We start from the raw sequence: 17,483 nt of genomic DNA, 5'->3' as shown, positions 1-17,483 counted from the left end.
AAAGACAACCCGAGTAGAAGTAGTGGTTACTTTGCAGGGGAAGAGACAGAGGGATGAGATAGTAAATGGTAAGAATGCTTACTACGCTAAAAAAAAAAGCCAAGACCTCCCTTCTCATGAAGCATTTTTATCCAAAAACATTGGTTATCTATTGAAACCGTTAATTCTAACTACCTAGTTTCAAAGAAATACAGGGCACTGAAAAACATTCAACTACACTGAAGGGAAATTCGGGGAAATCGCCACCCAGAAAAATTCAGAATGCAGGAAACTATAGGACCAACAAATTGATTTCACCAACAAATAAAATATAATTAAAAAAAATAAGATTGGGGAAACCAATTGGTTGAGAGAGACAAATCAACCAAATGGAATGTATGGATCTTCTTTGGCTCCTGATTTCAGCAAATCAACTATAAAAACATTTATAAGCCAGCTGGGGATATCTGAACACAGACCGGATGATGGGGGGATACTATAGAATTGTTCAGTTTTTAGTTTGGCGAGAGTAATGTGATTTTTTTAAAGTCCTTGTCATTTAGCAACACATACTAAAATATCTTTGAAGAAAATCTAATATTTGTTCTGTAGTTATTTTCATATTTTCTCTTGACACTGTTATAGCTTGTATACTAATCTCTCTCTCTCTCTCTCTCTCTCTCTCTCTCACACACACACACACACACACGTTTCTACCCAGCAGACCTCAGCACAATGCTTTGCATATTGAAGGAAATCAACTGTACGTTGAATTAAAAACAAAAACAAAATCAAGGCCAAGCATGCTCCAATGATGAGAAAGATACCTTTAACCAAGGATTATGTTTAATACAACTTTATATCTGAGGTCCAAAAACAAAGTTCCTGGGAGCAAAGAACAGGGGTGCAAAGCTGCCACAATGACTAATGAGGAGACCTTCTCTAGGGAAGAGGGCACAGAAACCCCCGGCCGGTCTGGGCCCCTCTGACACACTTCCAGCACAGTGGCAGCTAGCTTATCACATGTGCTGTCATTTGCACAATGTCTGTCTCCACAGCCAGACTGTGGGTCCCACCCTGGGTATGGTCACATTACAGGACTCAAAAGTAGTTGACAGCCTGAAAGAAAAATCCTCAGCATCATCCAGAGAAGCAACACACACCACAGAGAAGGTCAGTAACATTCTGGGGCCCAAGTCAGGAACACCAACTGGAGATTAATTAAAACAGCGAAGTAGGGGCTAGGGGGGTGAGGGAGTGGGCTGGGACCACAGTCCGGCTTATCTATTCAGCTGATGGAGGAAATGGGGAGTGAGTCAGGGATGGCATATAACAGGAGCAGGGGTACTGCAAGGGGGAGGGGGACTGGGAAACAGTTGTTGCCTGCTGTATAACCCGGGGCTTGGCTGGCCTAGGCTGGCCTGGTCATTTCCGGGTGCAGTAGGACGTGGGGATCCCACAAGAATGCAGGCGATGCTAGTGCATCACAGTAGAAAACTGAATTCCTGAGCACATCACGTAGGCTTACTAGACAGACATTCCTGTACCATCATATTTAACAACACAACCATGGAATGAGGACCCACCATGCTGGCGCCTGTAGGAGGGAAGTAGGGAGGGGGTCCCTGTGCCTACAGCAGATGAGGGGCAGGAATAGCTTAAAGAGGGGATGACCCTGGGCCTTGAAAAACTAGACAGAATGGAAACGAAAGGGAAAAAAACACACACACACACACATTGAAAGCTTGCGATGACCTAAGTGCTGGTTTTGAGAGCTCATGATGACCTAGGTGCTGGTTAGGCACATAAATTCCTTCTCAGAAGAGCTACTGCACAAACAAAAGCCAGGACGTGTGAAAATACAGAGTGTGTCTGATTGTCTTTCCCTTTTCTTCCCCTTAACCCAGGGCCGAATTCAGAAGGCCAGAAGAAATGTTTTGCCTATTATCATTCCCTTGCTAATATGAAAAAAACCATAAAAGAGGAACTGTTTCTTTTTACTTCTAGGAATTTACCCCAGAGCAATGATCAGAGATGGATGTCAAGATATACTTACAATGCTCAAAAACAGGAAACCAAATGGCCAACCGCTGGATTTAGATTGGTAAAAATACTCTGCAGTCATCAAAAAGCCTGTGTCAAATTAATGGCATGGAAAGAGCTACACACCCCATCATAAGTGGGAAAGAAGCAGTTTACAAAAACAATATGACCCTGACCTTATGGGGAAAAAGTATGATACATTTTTTTAAAGACTGAAAAGAAATTTAATGTTCGAAAAGTCCATTTCTATGTGTTGGGATTATGAGTGAGAACCTTTCATCCTTGTTGTCTACTTTCTACAATGAATATGTTTTACTTTTTAAAAATTAGATGACACACACAAAGTGTTGTTTAAACTCACCCACACAATTGAAAACAGGCCCCCGTGGGGTAGGCTCACCTTCTGCAGTACGGGGGCAGGGCAGGTGTTGTCAAATAGGACTGAGTTGAAGATTCCATACACGCCCTCATCCAGGTGGTACGCCATGGTCTTGGGGGCAGAACCAGTCTCCTCTGCAGGGAGGGGAGGGGTCAGGGGCAGGACAAGCAGCAAGGTGAGGGGGTGGGAGTTTAAGGAGCTGGCACAGTGCTGGGCTCCACTGGGTTGATAGGTTGTTGACGTGAAAGCGCTGCCTCTTCCTCAACGGTGGGCTGGTTCCTGCCTTCCCCTGTGATGTGAAGTTCACTGCAGCATTGGGAACACTCACCCTTGCAACTGAGCAGCCCTGCCCAGGACACACACCTTACCTGCATCTGAGCGTTTCAGTGCCTGCCCCCAGCAAAGGCAGAAGAGCAGCCCACCCAAACTCAAGACCGCACAAGATTAAGCCACTTGCTCAAAGGCACAAGATTGAGGCAGTGCATGAACTGGAACAAGAAGCCAGGTCTCCTGGTGGGACTAGATAGAACTATCCCCCAGATCTATAAAAAAGGCCAGAAGAATGCCATCCCAACACACACATACTTGTGCACACACATTCTACCTGAAGCCTACCACCCCTCCATATGAATTCTCTCTGGGGAAGAGCACACAGACCCCAGGAGAGCCTGCCTGAGGGTCCTGGAGTAGAGCGCAAAACCCCAAGACCAGAGACCCTGACATGTCTCACTCACAGGGCTGCCAGGAGCACCGACCTATCTGGAAGGGCAGGAAAGAGCACTGACGTTGGCAGTGTGGGCAGAGATGCCCTGAGTCAACCCAGCCTGAACTTGAATCCCAGAACTATCCCTTATCAGCTGTGTGACCTTGGGCTGGTGATTTAACCTCTTCATACATATGTTCTGACATAGTAAAGTGGGCTTAGAGAAATGTATGTTGTTGTTAATTGTTTTCATGATGTTATGAGACATATTGAGTAAGAGCTGGTACTTAGGAGAGGAGACAAACATGGGGTCAAATGCAGGCTTTGCCTATTACTGGCCATTAAGCAATTCATTTGTATTAGGCTCTCAATTTTGTCTGTACAATGGGGTTAATAAAGTATCTATGCTCCCTAAGGTTATTTTGATCTTAATCTTCATAAAATATGAACATTCATAGAAAAAGAAGATGCTAAATAAGTATCTTGGGGGTGAGGGGATTTGATTGTAAGTTTCTCTAAAGCAAGAATCTATTCCCTCGATTCCCTCGCTGCCTAAAACCAGACCCTGCTCAGCCAGCCAGTCCCTAGCTTCAGGGAAAAATGGGGTTCTGCTGCCCACTTGGCGCCTACCCTCCCTGCCAGGCTGGTCCAGAAGAACCTCCTTCTTGGCAATGATGCTGACTGCCAAGGTGAAGGCCGAGGTCACGTAGTAGCGCCCCAGCTTGCCAAGGATGTCCACGCCACAGCCCTCTGGGAAGTACAGGTCCAAGGCTGAGTTGATCACGGAAGCAATCTGGTGATAGGAGGATGAGGGGACGGTTATATTTTTGAAATGTGGGGTTTATGCTGAAGACTCACTACAGCCTCAAGTCTATTTCTTGAAAGCCTCTTTGATTTCAGGAAGAAGGACTTGGCAGCTGCTAAGGCCCCAGCTGGTAACTGCAGACAGCTGGCCGAAAAGGTAGGCGGGAGACGGAGCGAGATCAAACCCCTCGTGCCTGTGTAAATCACCCTTCTCAAATGTCCCATGGTGGGAAGAGACACTTTTAAAGTAACACTTGGTACTCAGATCCCAGAGCTGTGATGCAGAACTTTGTTTTAGAAATAACTAGTCTCTTAAGTAACACGTTTTCTTTTACAAAAAAAAATTCAGAAAATACGAAAAGGAAAAAGATCAAAATGATCCCTAATTCTCTCATCCAGATTAACCTAATAATTGTTAACTTTCTGGAGTAGCTCCTTTAATCTTTTTTATTGTACAAACACTATTTCTAATATATACATGATAAGTCTTATACATGTTTGTATAATGTTTTACTCAATAGACTGTGAATGACTTCTCCATGTGAGCAAGTGATTTATCATAAGGATGTTCCATAATTTAACCAATCTCCAAGTGTTAGATGGACCAGGGATGTCCACCTGACTTCTGTGATGAACAAAACTGCAATGCTCATCTTTGAGGCTAATTCTTTGTGTCCATAGAGGACTATTTTCTTAGGGTCAGTTCCTAGATGTGGATATTCCAGGACGAGGCTTTTACTAAGGAGAAGCGACCTCTAGTGGTTGCAGTGGGGATACAGATGACATTTTTCTTGATTTCATCTCACAGATGAGAAGGAGACAGACGGACTGGGAGTGGACAGAGGGTTGGCTTTTCCTTTCCTTGCCCTCCCATTTGATCCCTCATCAGCCCACGTGAAGGTGAACAGAGCTCTTTGACATATGCAGATATGGCCTGGTTGAACCTCAAATATGTGCATGGGCTGGAGTTAGGCAGAGCCGGGTGTGCAGCCAGCTCTGTAGCACACTCAGGAAGTAACGTAATGTTGATGAGCCTCATTTGCTCAGATGTAACACGGGTTAATAATAAGATCCAGGTAAAGCACCAAGCACAGCATGCAGCACATAGGACCTGCTCACAGTGAGATCCCAATCTTCATTAAAACGCTCCCCGCCCTGCCCCCACCCTCACAGACCACAACGAGACACTTCTGACCCCAGGGTTACCTCTTCAAATCTCACTTTGGCCCCGTCCACTCCAGGGAAGCTGCCACCCAGGTCCAGGATGTGCATCCTGTGGCCTAGCTCGGCGCCCATTTCAAACACGAGCCGGGCATCTGCGATGGACTGAGCATAGGCCTGAGGGTCAGGACAGCCACTGCCAACGTGAAAACTGGGAAGGAAGGAAGAGCCTCGGCTTACATTTAGGGCCCCAGGTGCCACCACCTCAGTGCCAGCCAGGAAAGGCACACTGGGCAGGCACATCGGACATGCTGTCCATTTGACAGATGTAATGACTGAGAGCCTAAGAGGTTAAATGTGTTCCCAAGGGCCAAGTGGCAAGAAAGGAGTGGACAGGAGACTAGGTCTAAGGTCCCTTGGCACTTGGTGCCCCTGCCGCCCCTCCGTTCTGCCCCTGCCATGCCTCCCTCTCTGGCATAAAGGCAGGGACCCCAGAGTCAGCCAGACATGGATGTGCCCCTCTGTCAGCAGTATGGCCTGCCTGGCCTTTAGTTTCCCTGTCTATAAAGTGGGGATAAGACTTCACAAGGCAGTGGGATAATGTACATGAAATGTTTAGCACAGGGCCTGGCATTCTGGTACTAGGTGCAGAATGAAGGAAAGCTATGGTGTTAAGTCATCACTACTACTCCCTGAAGCAGGGCAAAGGTGTGGCCTACAGGCAGGTAAGACTCCTGCAAAGCCAGATCCTTCCTGGAACCTTCTGGGACAAGCCCTGGGGGCTGTGGGGTTGGGGCAGCAGGACACTTCAAACATTCTTTCCAAAGAGAGGAAACTCTGAAATAGCACAATTCCAGGCCCAGGACCAGGCCCCCCTTGAAGGCCATGGGGGAGGTCTCATACAGAACTGATGAAACGCTGGGAAGGAGGCAGCGGGCTCGGCATGGGTGGGGATGGTGGGGCTTCCAGGCACTCACCTCACACCTACCACGTCTACATGGCTCTTCTTGGCATTTTGAAGCAGGTGTCTGCAGGATTTCAGTGACGCTCCAAAATCGAGGCTCAGGGAGTGGGAGTCGTTGGTAGCAATGCATAGAACCATCCTGAGGAGACACACAGGGCACCTCCACTGGGTGGACTCCTCCTCCCCACCCCAACCACTTCTCTGAGTCAAAGGGTGTGAATGTGCATGGCTCAGAGCTGCCACACTCCACAGGCCCCCCGACCTCTTTCTCTCCCTGCACAGCCAGCCAGTCAGACTCTAAGTCCTATTCAGTCCATCCCCTAAACATCTCTGGACCCCTGCCCTGGTCCTAACCTCGCCGGTTCTCCCCTGAGCAGCCTCTACACCAGCCAGGTTTTTCCAAGTTTTTTTGTATGAAGGGAACAATTTTTTAAACACAGTCTTATTGAGAATCCCAGTATCATGCAAAATACGCAAAATGCAAGCTACTTTGGGTGAATCAGAATGGCCCACATCTTGGCCTCCCTTTCACCCCGAGGCTACTCCCTGGAATGCCCTGGGTGTCAAGTGACCACATGAGAGCCTCAGTCTGAGCAAACTGTCCAGCCCTGACCCCTTGTAAAGCCCATTTGCATCAGGTCCCTGCCCCATGACCAGCATCACTCACTGTCTCCCTCACCCCTCACGCATGGTATGTTCCAGCCACACCAAATTTCAGCTTATCCCTCAAACACCCCATGCTATTTCCAGCCTCCGTGTGTTTGCTTATGCGGTTCACTCTGATACACCGTTTGCACCCTCCCCAGATTCCATTCACTACTCAAAGCCCACCTCGAACGTCACCTTTTTTGTGAAGCTTTCCTGACCACCCCGTTTTGCTCTCTCAGCCATGACTTTGACCTCCGTAACGTCACGGGCTTTGCTCTGCCTGGGCTGTAATCAGTTATTTCTGCCTTTGTCTTAGTCGGTCCTTGGCTTCCTGGGTCCAGTCCAGGGGTGCCTGCCCCAACCGCCTGGGACGTGGCCAGGTTCAGGTCATGGTCCTCAGCTGCGACTCCACTCCTCCCACCCCCTCCACCTCCCCACGAGCAGCTCTCAGCTTACTTGGCACTGGGGTGGCTCTTCGCCACCTTTGCCAGCTCCATCTCGTTGTCAAAGCTCAGCAGCTGGACCCCATGCTTGGCAGCATACTTGATCTGTGCAATTTGCTTACAGGGGTTGGCGTAGATGATCTTACTGGCAGGGACGCCAATACGCTGGACCAACTCCATCTCTGCCTGTGGGGTCCCAAAGGTGGTGGTGAGGAGGCAGCAGGGCCTGCTGGGCCCACAGAGGCCAAGGAAGCACAGATGAGGGGTAAAGTCACAGCTATGCATGCAGAGGTCCATAAGAAAGGAGCCCCACTTTTAGATAATAGATATACAAAATCAGGACTCAGGCTGGCTCACCGTTCTTTGACAGGCAGAGCTGTCACGTACAGCCATGTAGGTAGCACACTGCATAATCCTAAAGGGCGGGGGGATTCCATTCATAAAGAATACATAGTAGATTTGTATATTTATTACAACTTCCTGGCAGTTAAGCATCTTCTCATTCTAACAAAATCAGTGTATTTATTGTAACAATTAAGTGTTTTAAGGAAGGTGTACATTTTCTAATTCACACAAAGGCACTATATGGACTCCTGGTGGCCCTCACAACAGACTGCTGACACATTTTCCTGGCAGATTTAAACGTTTAAAGAATATAACCTGATGTATTAGAAAGTTCACAAAACCACGAGTCTTTTTGACATAGGCCTGCCGTATGCATGGCACTGTGCTGGGTGACTCCAAAGAGCCCCTCTCCCCACAGGGACTCTTCTTCATCACCTTTACAGAACACTGCTCCACCTGATTGCTGCATTAATGATACAGATCATGATAATGATGGTGATGAGAGCAACCATGGTCATTGAGCATCTACCACGAGCAGGTACTCAATGAAATGCTTTACATCAGGTGTTGGCAAACTTTTTCTAAAAAGGGCCAGAGAGTAAATAGCGTAGGCTTCATAGGCCACACAGTTTCTGTCACAACTACTCCACGGCCATTGTAGCACCAAGGGAGCCACAGACAATGTGCGAGTGAATGAGCATGGCTGTGATCCAATTAAACTTTACAAAATCATCGGGGGGCTGGATTTGGCCCACCACCCACGGCTTGCCAACCCTTACTTTAGATAAACTTTTGTTTACTCCTTATGAGAACGGCATCACATGAGTATTAGCTCCATCCTACAGAGAAGGAAGCTGATGCTCAGAGAGACTGTGTAGCAAATAGCAAGTAGGTGGCAGAACCAACTTTCACACTCAGGTCTGACTCTCCACGATCGAGGGACGGAAGCCATTTCTGAAACACGGTAGAAGACATAGGGCCATTTTTAGCGATCCTGAGTTTGTAACAAGGCTCTGGTTTTAATTTATCAACTTTTCAGCAAGAAGTATTTATGTGCACTATCTCGGGCGATGCCTATAACTATCCTATGAAATATTCATTGACCACGCTTTACAGAGGACAAAATTGAGTTTGGAGAGGTCCGCCAGTAAGTAGCAGAGTGGAACACAAAGGTCCAGCTCCACACCTAGAATTGCTGCCACCGCAGCCTGCTTCCAAAGACCCCGAGTCTAAGTGTTTATGAAAAGTGTTTCTGTATCCTGCTTCGCCATGCGAGCGAGAGGAAGAAACAATGCTAACACTTTGGGGACCTGCCATTTAGCTTTGATTATAAATATTTAAATAAGAACCATTGTTGTAATCATCAAGGAAATGCAAATCAAAACCACAACGACACCTATCAGAATGGCTAGTATCGAAAAGACAAGAAATAACAAGTGTTGGTGAGGATGTAGAGAAAAAGAAACCCTCACGTACTGCTGATGGGTTGTAAATTGATGCAGGCACTATGGAAAACAGCATGGAGGTTCCTCAAAAAATTAAAAATAGAACTACCACATGATCGTGCAATCCCACTTCTGGGTATTTATCCGAAGAAATTGAAAATACTAATTCGAAAAGACCTGTGCACTCCTATGTTCATTGCAGCATTACTTACAATAGCCAAGATATGGAAGCAACCTAGGTGTCCATCAATAGATGAATGGACAAATAAGATGATACACACACACACACACACACACACACACACATATACAGGAATATTATTCAGCCATAAAAAAGAATGAAATCATGTCATCTGTGACAAAATGAATGAACCTAGAGGGTATTATGTGAAATAAGTCTGACAGAGAAAGATAAACACCGTATGATTTCACTTGCATGTGAAATCTAAAGAACAAAATAAACAAGCAAATGAAACAGAAACAAACTCATAGAGAACAAATTGATGGTTGCCAGAGGGGAGAGGGGTTAGGGGACTGGGTGAAAAAGTGAAGGGGATTAAGAAGTACACACTGCCAGTTATAATATTAGTCATGTGGATGTAAAGTACAGCGTAGGGAACACAGTTGACAATATTATAATAACTGTACATGGTGACAGATGGTGATCACTTTGTAAGGTATATAAATGTCTAATCGCTATGTTGTACGCCTGACACTAATACGATGTCAATTAAAATTTTAAAATAAATTTTTATAAAGGAAAACTATAACCATTGTTATGATTACCATATGCCTACCATGACATTAAACATTTTATATACATTCTTATTTAATGCTCATAATATTCTTATGGTATAGGAAACAGAGGCTTAGAGAAGTTAAGTGTCCAAAGAAACACAGTTTATAAGTGGCACAGCTGGAATTCTAACCCAGGACTGTCCGACTTGAGCATACCAGCTCTTAACAACAGTACTTACTGTAAAGAAGAATTCAACCTCGATCCTGAATTAACAAATATTTCTTGGGCATCTTTTGAGTTGCCAGGCTCTATTGACAGGTGCTAATGAAAACAAGTGGTGAGTAAAACAGACAGGGTCTCTGACCCTGTGGAATTTTCAGGCTGATGCGGAAGACAGAAACAAATGAACACTGAATAGCAATAAAATTACAAATGGATAAGAGCGTGAAGAAAGAGTACAGGATACTAGAGAGAATGCAGGATGGGGAGAACTGGGTGTAGGGGTAGATAGCCTGTTGAAGGGTTAGAAATTTAAGCTGAGCCCCACAGGAGGCCTCGGCCAAGCCGAAACAGAAGGAAGGAATGTATCAGGTAAAGGAAGTGCCTCTGGAGAGGTTCTGAGGCCAGAAGGTGCTCAGCCTGATCCAGGTCTAGGCAGGTGGAACCGCCCAGGCAGGGAGTGCACAGTGGTGGGAACAGGGGGTAAGTTGGAGGGAGGTGGCCAGAGCCAGTGGAGAAATGAAGAAGGCATATTTTACCCAGCAAATGATGGGAAACAGCTTGAAGGGTTTCAAGAAGGGACATGACATGGCCAGATTTGCATTTTAAATGCAATGTCTGAAAGCATATCACTCTGGCTACCATGTGACAACAGCCTGAGGAAGGGCCCAAAAGGATCGTGGGCACACTGGCCACAAATGCCCTGGGAGAGATGGCAGAGGCTGCACTAGAAAGGCAGAGGACATGTTTCTGGAGGCAGGGCTGGCAAGCCTGGTGGTGAATTACACGTGGGGAGGCAGAGTGAGGATGTCTGAGGGGACTCCATGCCCAGCAGACTGAGGGACTCTTCTCAAAGAGAAGCTCATGAGTGCATTTGAACACACTGGATTCCGGGCATCCTGTTTCATTATCAAGTCAGCAGCTGGTGATATAGGTCTGGGCTGGAGAGCAACACGTAGGAGGTGGTGGCTTACTGATGCCATTTAAAGCCATGGAGTCTCGAGATGAAATTCCCTCAACAGAGGGAGGGTTTACAAGTCAAGGGAGCCTGAGGTGGAATCCAGAGGAAAGTTCCCATTTAGAGAGCAGCAGAAGAGGAGGAAAAGCTGGCACCCAGGACCTGCGGACATGTGAGGAGACAGAATGTCTCCGAAAGAGGCAGAACAATACGGAGATCATAATGCCATTCCTGTCACAGCAAAGCCTGTCCTACAACTTGTGTCTAGGTGGAAGGAGGCGTCTCAAATGTCAGAGACACTCAGTGAGGGTGGGGCAGGCACAGAGCATCATTCACTTTCATCTGACATAGTTCCAAAGTCTTTAAAAGTAGGAACATCTGTTAATGTTGAGTATTTTTAAAAAGACTGTCATTAAATGGGAAGTTGCTCTTCAGTGAGTATCAAGTTTCAGTTATACAAGAATAAATTCTAGAGGCCTGATGTACATATCATGACTACAGGTAATAATACTGTACTGTGTACTCAGAAGTTTGTTAAGAGGGCAGATCTCACGTTAAGTGTTCTTACCACCATACAAAAAAAATTTTTGCTGTGTTGAATATTTTCGAGGCCAGATAATAAAAGGACCAAGGTGTGTCCCAAGCAACGTCTAAATGCATCAACATGGAGAGCTCTAAAAACTGCTTGAAAGCTATTGCCAAACAGTATATACCACATGGCCATCTTTTATATTTTATTACAAAATCGCAAGATATGTTGTATATTTCCCATGGATCATATTCACATTTTTAAATACTCTATACCCACCAAACTCACACTCATAATGGCGATTATCTCTGAAGACATAAAGCTGATGTCCTACTCTGAGGCGTGTGTGAATGAATCCATGTATTATTTGAATAACTGAAAATAAAGGTTTAAGTGCTCTCTGGATCCTGGAGATCGCTGGGGATGTTGGTAAGAGGAAGTTGGGAAGCAATGATGTAAAGAGTAGGTACTAAGGGAAAGGGACAAGTGAATGCAGACACACGAGTGCAGACAACTCCGTTTGGCCATGAGGAATAAGGGATGGGGTGAGGGATGATGGTGTGTCTAAGGAAAGCTTTTTAAGATGGAAGTATGCTACGGGAGACAGCAAGAAAGGGCAAGGGATGAGGGCAGAAGGGATGACATAAGAGCCTTGAGAAGGTGAATGGACCAGAGCCCTGTGAAAAGTGTGGCCTGTGCCCTTGACCCCGGAGGCTGTGTGTTGCAAATCTGTACATCCTGCCGCAGCTCACACCAAGCCCTCAGCAAAGGCATTTTGCTAAGTGTGGCTACCAACTATGGCTGACCAGAAGAGGGCAGCCTTGGACTTCCAAGAAAAGCTGGGCGTCCCGCAGACACCTCTCAGTAAATCATGCAAAGGTCTGTGTGATCTCACCCACCAGGAGGGGTAATTGGCCTCTCCCAGCCCCCAAGGTTAGCTAGCATCTGTCACCAGCTTAGTCCCAGCTCAGCCATCCCATCCCCAGGACCTTGGAAAAGACAGCAGCAATAGGATCACAGACTCCATCACCATACTCAAGCAACCACTTTGCAGTGAGTCACCCAACCTCTGTGCTTCCTTTCCTTATATGTTAAATGTTTCCTCATAGGACTATTGTCAGAATCATGGCAATAGCAATTGCCTCACAGTGTTGTTGCGAAAATAAAATGAGATCATACACAGAAAATGCTTGCCAAAGTGCTTGGCACAACAGAAGCACTCAGCAAACGGTAGATGCTTTTAACTTCCCGCTGACTTCAAAGACTTTCAAAGCTCTAATATCCCACAACTCTGCCCTTTGAAGGCCATCCCCTGAGGCTAAAGGGCCAAGGGGCCCACCTCTGGGTTTACAGAAGCAGAGGACTCTAGTCTGTGGGGTTTGGTCCTATTCTTCACCCCTAGACCCAGGGGGCTGGAAAAGGGTCCCTTTCCTCCTTGCTCAGGGCAGAGGCCCAGCATGTACAGGGACAAGGCCAGGCTCTGCTACAAGCAAGATGTGTGCAGTTAGTTGGCCTCCAGTTTCCTCAACTGCAAAATGGCAATCTCTCTCCCTATGCCCCTCACAGGGCTTTATGTGACACGTGCATGAAACTAGGTGTGCAAAGCAAGAACTAATGCAGAGGGGCTTTGCAGATGACCAAAGGGAGACTCATCTATCAATAAGAGCATTAACATTTGTCTCTGATGAAGGTTAGCCTGCTTGTTCTGACTGTCCCATCCTGGTACATACCTGTCTCCCACTGGAATCCCACAGCCCTGTCATCCAGCCTAGGCTAGCTCTCCTCCTTGCTCCCCCAGGAATCCTTTCTTGAACTCTCCTCACAACACGCAGCCATATTATTGACTTAAAAGTAGTTTTCAAGGGAGGTTCCAAGGGTTTCCCCCCAATCATTACGAACCATTACAAAAATAACAGCAATGACGGTATCACAAACCAGTGCCCACCAGGTTTGCTCCCACCTCAGGGCTTCTGCACTTGCTGTTCCCTCTGCCTAGAATCCTCTTCCCCTGGTTTGATCCTTTGCTTCCTTCAGGTCTATATTCAAATTTCAGCAAAGCTTTCCCTGGCTAAACTTTCTAAAAATGCGAACTTCTCCCCCAACATTCCCTACTTCCCTTTCTTAATGTTCTCCACAGCATTTACCATCTAAAATACTATAGATTTTCATTGTTTAACATGTCCTTAGAAAGCAAGCCCCAGTGAAGGAGGAGCCTTTTTTGTTTTGTTTTGTTTTGTTCACTTGCTAAACCACAACCAAGAATCGTGCTAGGCCCCACAGTAGGTACTCCATAACGTTTGCTGAGTGAATAAATAAATCCAAAGCTGTACTCTGAGGAAACTTGATAGCTTAAAGGCTTTTATCAAGTAAAAACAGGATGAAAATAAATAAGCTAAGCATTCAACTTAAGGAGGGGAGAGTCTGTCTTACTCGTCACTGTATTGCCAGCCCCACCTAGCACAGTGATTAGCACCTTGTAGGAGCTCAATGGATAATTTTAAAAAATAGTAAATAAGTAAAATAAATTTAAAGAGAACAGGAGGGAAGTAAGACAACTATTCAAATTAGAATTGATAACAATAACAAAAGTCTAAAAGGATTAGTTAAGAAAATGTACAGGCACACATGATTAAGATTATAAAAAATAAAAGAAAATAAAACCAAAGATAAGAGAATATTTTTGTTTTGTTTTGTTTTAATTAGAATACCATGAATAGCTCTATGCCAAGAAGTTTGAAACTGCCATTTAAAAAAAAAAACAAAAACCATCCACCGAGAGACACATAAGTTTCCAATTTGAAACTTCAAGGCTGGCAAATACCAGATTTGTTACTCCTTCTCTCACCCCTTAAAATCCTGTCCAAGTGAGTGGACCTCCCCAAAGAACATGGGCCAACTGCAGGTCACTCCTGCCTTCCCAGGGCCCACCCATAGCAGCCTAGTCATGTGCGTGTTCGGTAGGCAGCAAGGGTCAGTGTGCTGGTTGGGGCAGGGGCTCACCTTGTTAGCACAGCTGAAGCCTAGCCCCAGCTCGGCCAGGACCTTCAGCACGCCCAGGCTACTGTTGCACTTGACAGCGTAAAAGGGCCGGACTCGAGGCAGGCACTTCAGAAAGCAGAAGTGCTTCCTCACTACAGTACCGAGGTCGGCCACGAAGAAGGCAGCGACCTCACCCTGCACAACAAGAAGGGTGAATGTGAGACCCCACCCAACTCCCTCCTTATGCGTGCCATCCCTAGTCCTCCCAGATACCTGCTTCAAATGGCTCTGGCCATGAAGCTACCCTGCTCCAAACTCCCTAGGGCTCCCCAAGCACACAGGGCAGAAGGCAAATTCCCCAACCTGGCATTCAGACCCTCTGATCCAGCCCCAGTCCCTCCCCTTACTGCAGTTGCAGACTGGATCATTTATATTCCCACCTCCATGCCTCTGTTCCCACCATGCCCTCTGCATAGAATACCCTTCTCCTACTGTGTCTGGCAAATTCTTAATCTGCCTTCAAGTTTCGGGTGGAACATCACTTCCCCCAAACCAAGAAGGCAACTCTGCCTTTAATGCTCCTGCGGCGTTTTGCACTTGCTTCCCAAGTATCAGAACTGGGTTTGCATCTGTCTTCTTCAGGAAAGGATAGTTCCTTGAAAGCCAAAGCTATGGCCTACAGCCCACTATTTTTCACATACTGGTTCTCAGTGAAGCCTTGAGGTACTTCCACTGCCACTACAATCCATGCCTGTGGACAAGTGGCCATGACAGGTATGCTGAGGGCAAACATGCATGATGCTATGGGTGAGACCACATTCTTGAGATCTTCCTTGGAACTCAGTTTTCCTTTATGCAACGCCTTTTTTTTTTTTTTTTAATGAATGCCCACTTGGTATTTGATATTATGCTAAGGAACAGCAATGACCAGAGATGACCAGGGATCTAACCCTGAAGGGACTTGGGTCTAGAAGAGAACCCCTTACGCAATCAAGCCCATTTGATTAATGCTTGACAGGAGTTTCTACACAGTGAAATAGGGGCCTATGGAGAAAGAAAATACAAAATCTGGCTGGCGATCAGGAAAAGGTAAGTAAAAAGGAATGAGTAGAAATAGGTAAGAGGGAGAGAGCCTGGGAGAAGGGTGTTCTAGGCACAGGAGTGATACCAGAGCACATGGCATCATTAGGACATACAAGCAGAGCAATTCAGCTCTGGCGTATAATATATACCATGGGAGAAGCCGGGAATGGGGCTATGAAGGCAGTGGGGAACAGACAAAGAATTATGATTTTGAGCAGAGCTGTGATTACGTGGGAGGGGGTGGGGTGAAGCCGGGAGGAGGCTGGGGGGCTTTTAGAGAGATGAAGCCTGAACTACAAAGTGAGATTCCGGAGGTACACACTGGAGAGTAATTAAGGAGGCTGAACCCACAGAGCTTGGTGATACCTAGATGTGGGGCGGGGGTGGGGGAAGCAAGGGCTCTCAGTTTCTGGCCTAGAAGGCTAGGTAGATGATTGTGGTGTTATTACCAAGAAAGGGAACAAGAGGGGAGGATTTGGGGGCAGGGACTGGAAACTCGGGATGTCTTGCAAATAGCAAGGACTGAATACCAAATCAGTGAAAGAATAAGATGAGGGTCCCAGGGGCCCTTTCAGAGGAGACAGAGGGCCTGCACAGAGAACCAGGGACCCACCCCCACTCACAGCCCCTCACCGTGGTGGCCTGTGAGGCCCCCAGAGTGAGTTCCTCCAGCAGGTCTTGAGTGCTGAAGCCCTCCTCTACCATCATAAAGTCCGTTTCACTCAGGTAGCCAGCCATGCCTAGGAGGAGGAGCCGATGGGCTGGATGGAGCCTCCGCCGCCGCCGCTGCCGCCGCCGCTGCCGCCGCCGCCGCCGCCGCCTTAGAAAGTATGCAACACACTGCCAAGGGGAGAGTGAGAGGGCCGCTGGCCTGGGTGCCGAATGGGGGTGTAGGAGGGGGGCTGGTCGCTGACCCCCGCAATTCTCCTGGCCAGGACGCCCAATTCTGTCACACCCTGCCCCCAACACAAGCCTGAGGCGCTTCGGTTCACTTGGAAGGGTAGGGACCACCAGGAATCCTGGATTGGGACAAGGCATTAATATGCCCAGCTGTCTGCCACTGCCTCTCCGAGTCTCTTCCCCCACTCGTAAAATGGATGAATTGTTCTAGAGTTTCCAGTTCTGAAATTCGGGTTTTAGTAAAAAGAGAAAGAAAGATAGCAAGGTAGCAGGGAAGCCGAGAAGCTCGAGTGGCCAAGTTTCCAGGGTGCACCCAGTCCTGACCACGCCCACCTAAAAGGCTGCGGATGGCTCCTTCAGGCATCTCAGCCCCAGAGCAGCAGCTTAAGTTCGAGTCCGCTCTCTGCTACGTGGCGTGACCTTGGGTACACTCCGTCCCCTCCCAGAGCCTCAGTTTCACCGTTTGTAAATGGGGGCCTGGCTGGTGCTAGCGAGCTAGAATTCTAAGCGTGCATCCGGGAGCCACGCGGGCTCCCGGGCAAGAACCAAAGGGCCGGGTGAGCCCTCCCCAGTGTAGGGCCGAAGTGCCGCCCCCGCCGCCCTCATCCCCAACACCCTTACCAAGCCCCGTCTTCCTTCGCGGGGGCCAGTGCCAGGCGCGCTGCTAGGGGGGGTCGCCGGTGACCTCGAAACTTGTGCAACACCCCGAGGAGGAGTGGCAGTTGCGGAGCCGAGGCCCCTGCTGAAAGGAGGCAGGAGGGGGCCAGGAGCAGGTCAGCACTGGAGCCGAGCGCGCCCGTACCCTGAGGCTCCCGGAGCCACTCCCAGCACTCGCCTTAAAACGCATTTACACGGCTTCGGCCCATAGATTTCCCCAGCGAGTGAATCGGATCCTCGGCGCCTCCGCTCGCTCGCTCCCCCGGCTCGGGCCCCGCGGCCTGCGCCCCGCCCGCCCAGCAGCCACCGACCCCCACGCCCCGCCTTCCTGTCGCCGCCTGCTTATATAAGCCCCGCCCAGACCCCGCCCCTGGTGCTTAGGCCCCGCCTCCATCATCCCTCGTAACCCTGGCAACCGGGTGCTGCCATCCCATTGGTCGATTCCGACATAAAGCATTCAGCTCTGCTGGGCACCTCAACAAACCTGAGCCTCAGTCCTCCGGGC

The 17,483-nt window shown here is 47.8% G+C and overlaps 1 protein-coding gene across 4 annotated transcripts in view; it reads right to left on the bottom strand.

Moving 5' to 3' along the window:
* The window catches only part of AZIN2 (antizyme inhibitor 2), a 28,320-nt gene extending 11,039 nt beyond the window's left edge, over window positions 1-17,281 (bottom strand). Inside the window, exons 1-9 of one of the 4 annotated variants that reach the window (XM_016150519.2) lie at window positions 17,157-17,281; window positions 16,943-17,063; window positions 16,055-16,261; window positions 14,360-14,533; window positions 7,138-7,310; window positions 6,047-6,172; window positions 5,115-5,280; window positions 3,735-3,897; window positions 2,423-2,535 (exon numbers count right to left, since the gene is read on the bottom strand). In XM_016150519.2, coding sequence (XP_016006005.2) covers window positions 2,423-2,535; window positions 3,735-3,897; window positions 5,115-5,280; window positions 6,047-6,172; window positions 7,138-7,310; window positions 14,360-14,533; window positions 16,055-16,159 — 1,020 coding nt within the window. In that variant the 5' untranslated portion in view covers window positions 16,160-16,261; window positions 16,943-17,063; window positions 17,157-17,281. The other 3 variants (XM_016150516.2, XM_016150517.2, XM_036218149.1) reach the window with 3 other exon arrangements.
* Between the last annotated feature and the right edge of the window lie 202 nt (window positions 17,282-17,483).

The sequence above is a fragment of the Rousettus aegyptiacus genome, unplaced genomic scaffold, assembly GCF_014176215.1.
Source record: "Rousettus aegyptiacus isolate mRouAeg1 unplaced genomic scaffold, mRouAeg1.p scaffold_m13_p_1, whole genome shotgun sequence".
Lineage (NCBI taxonomy): Eukaryota > Metazoa > Chordata > Mammalia > Chiroptera > Pteropodidae > Rousettus > Rousettus aegyptiacus.
Note: the sequence above shows the minus strand (reverse complement) of the source record. Positions and strands in the feature narration are given on the sequence as shown.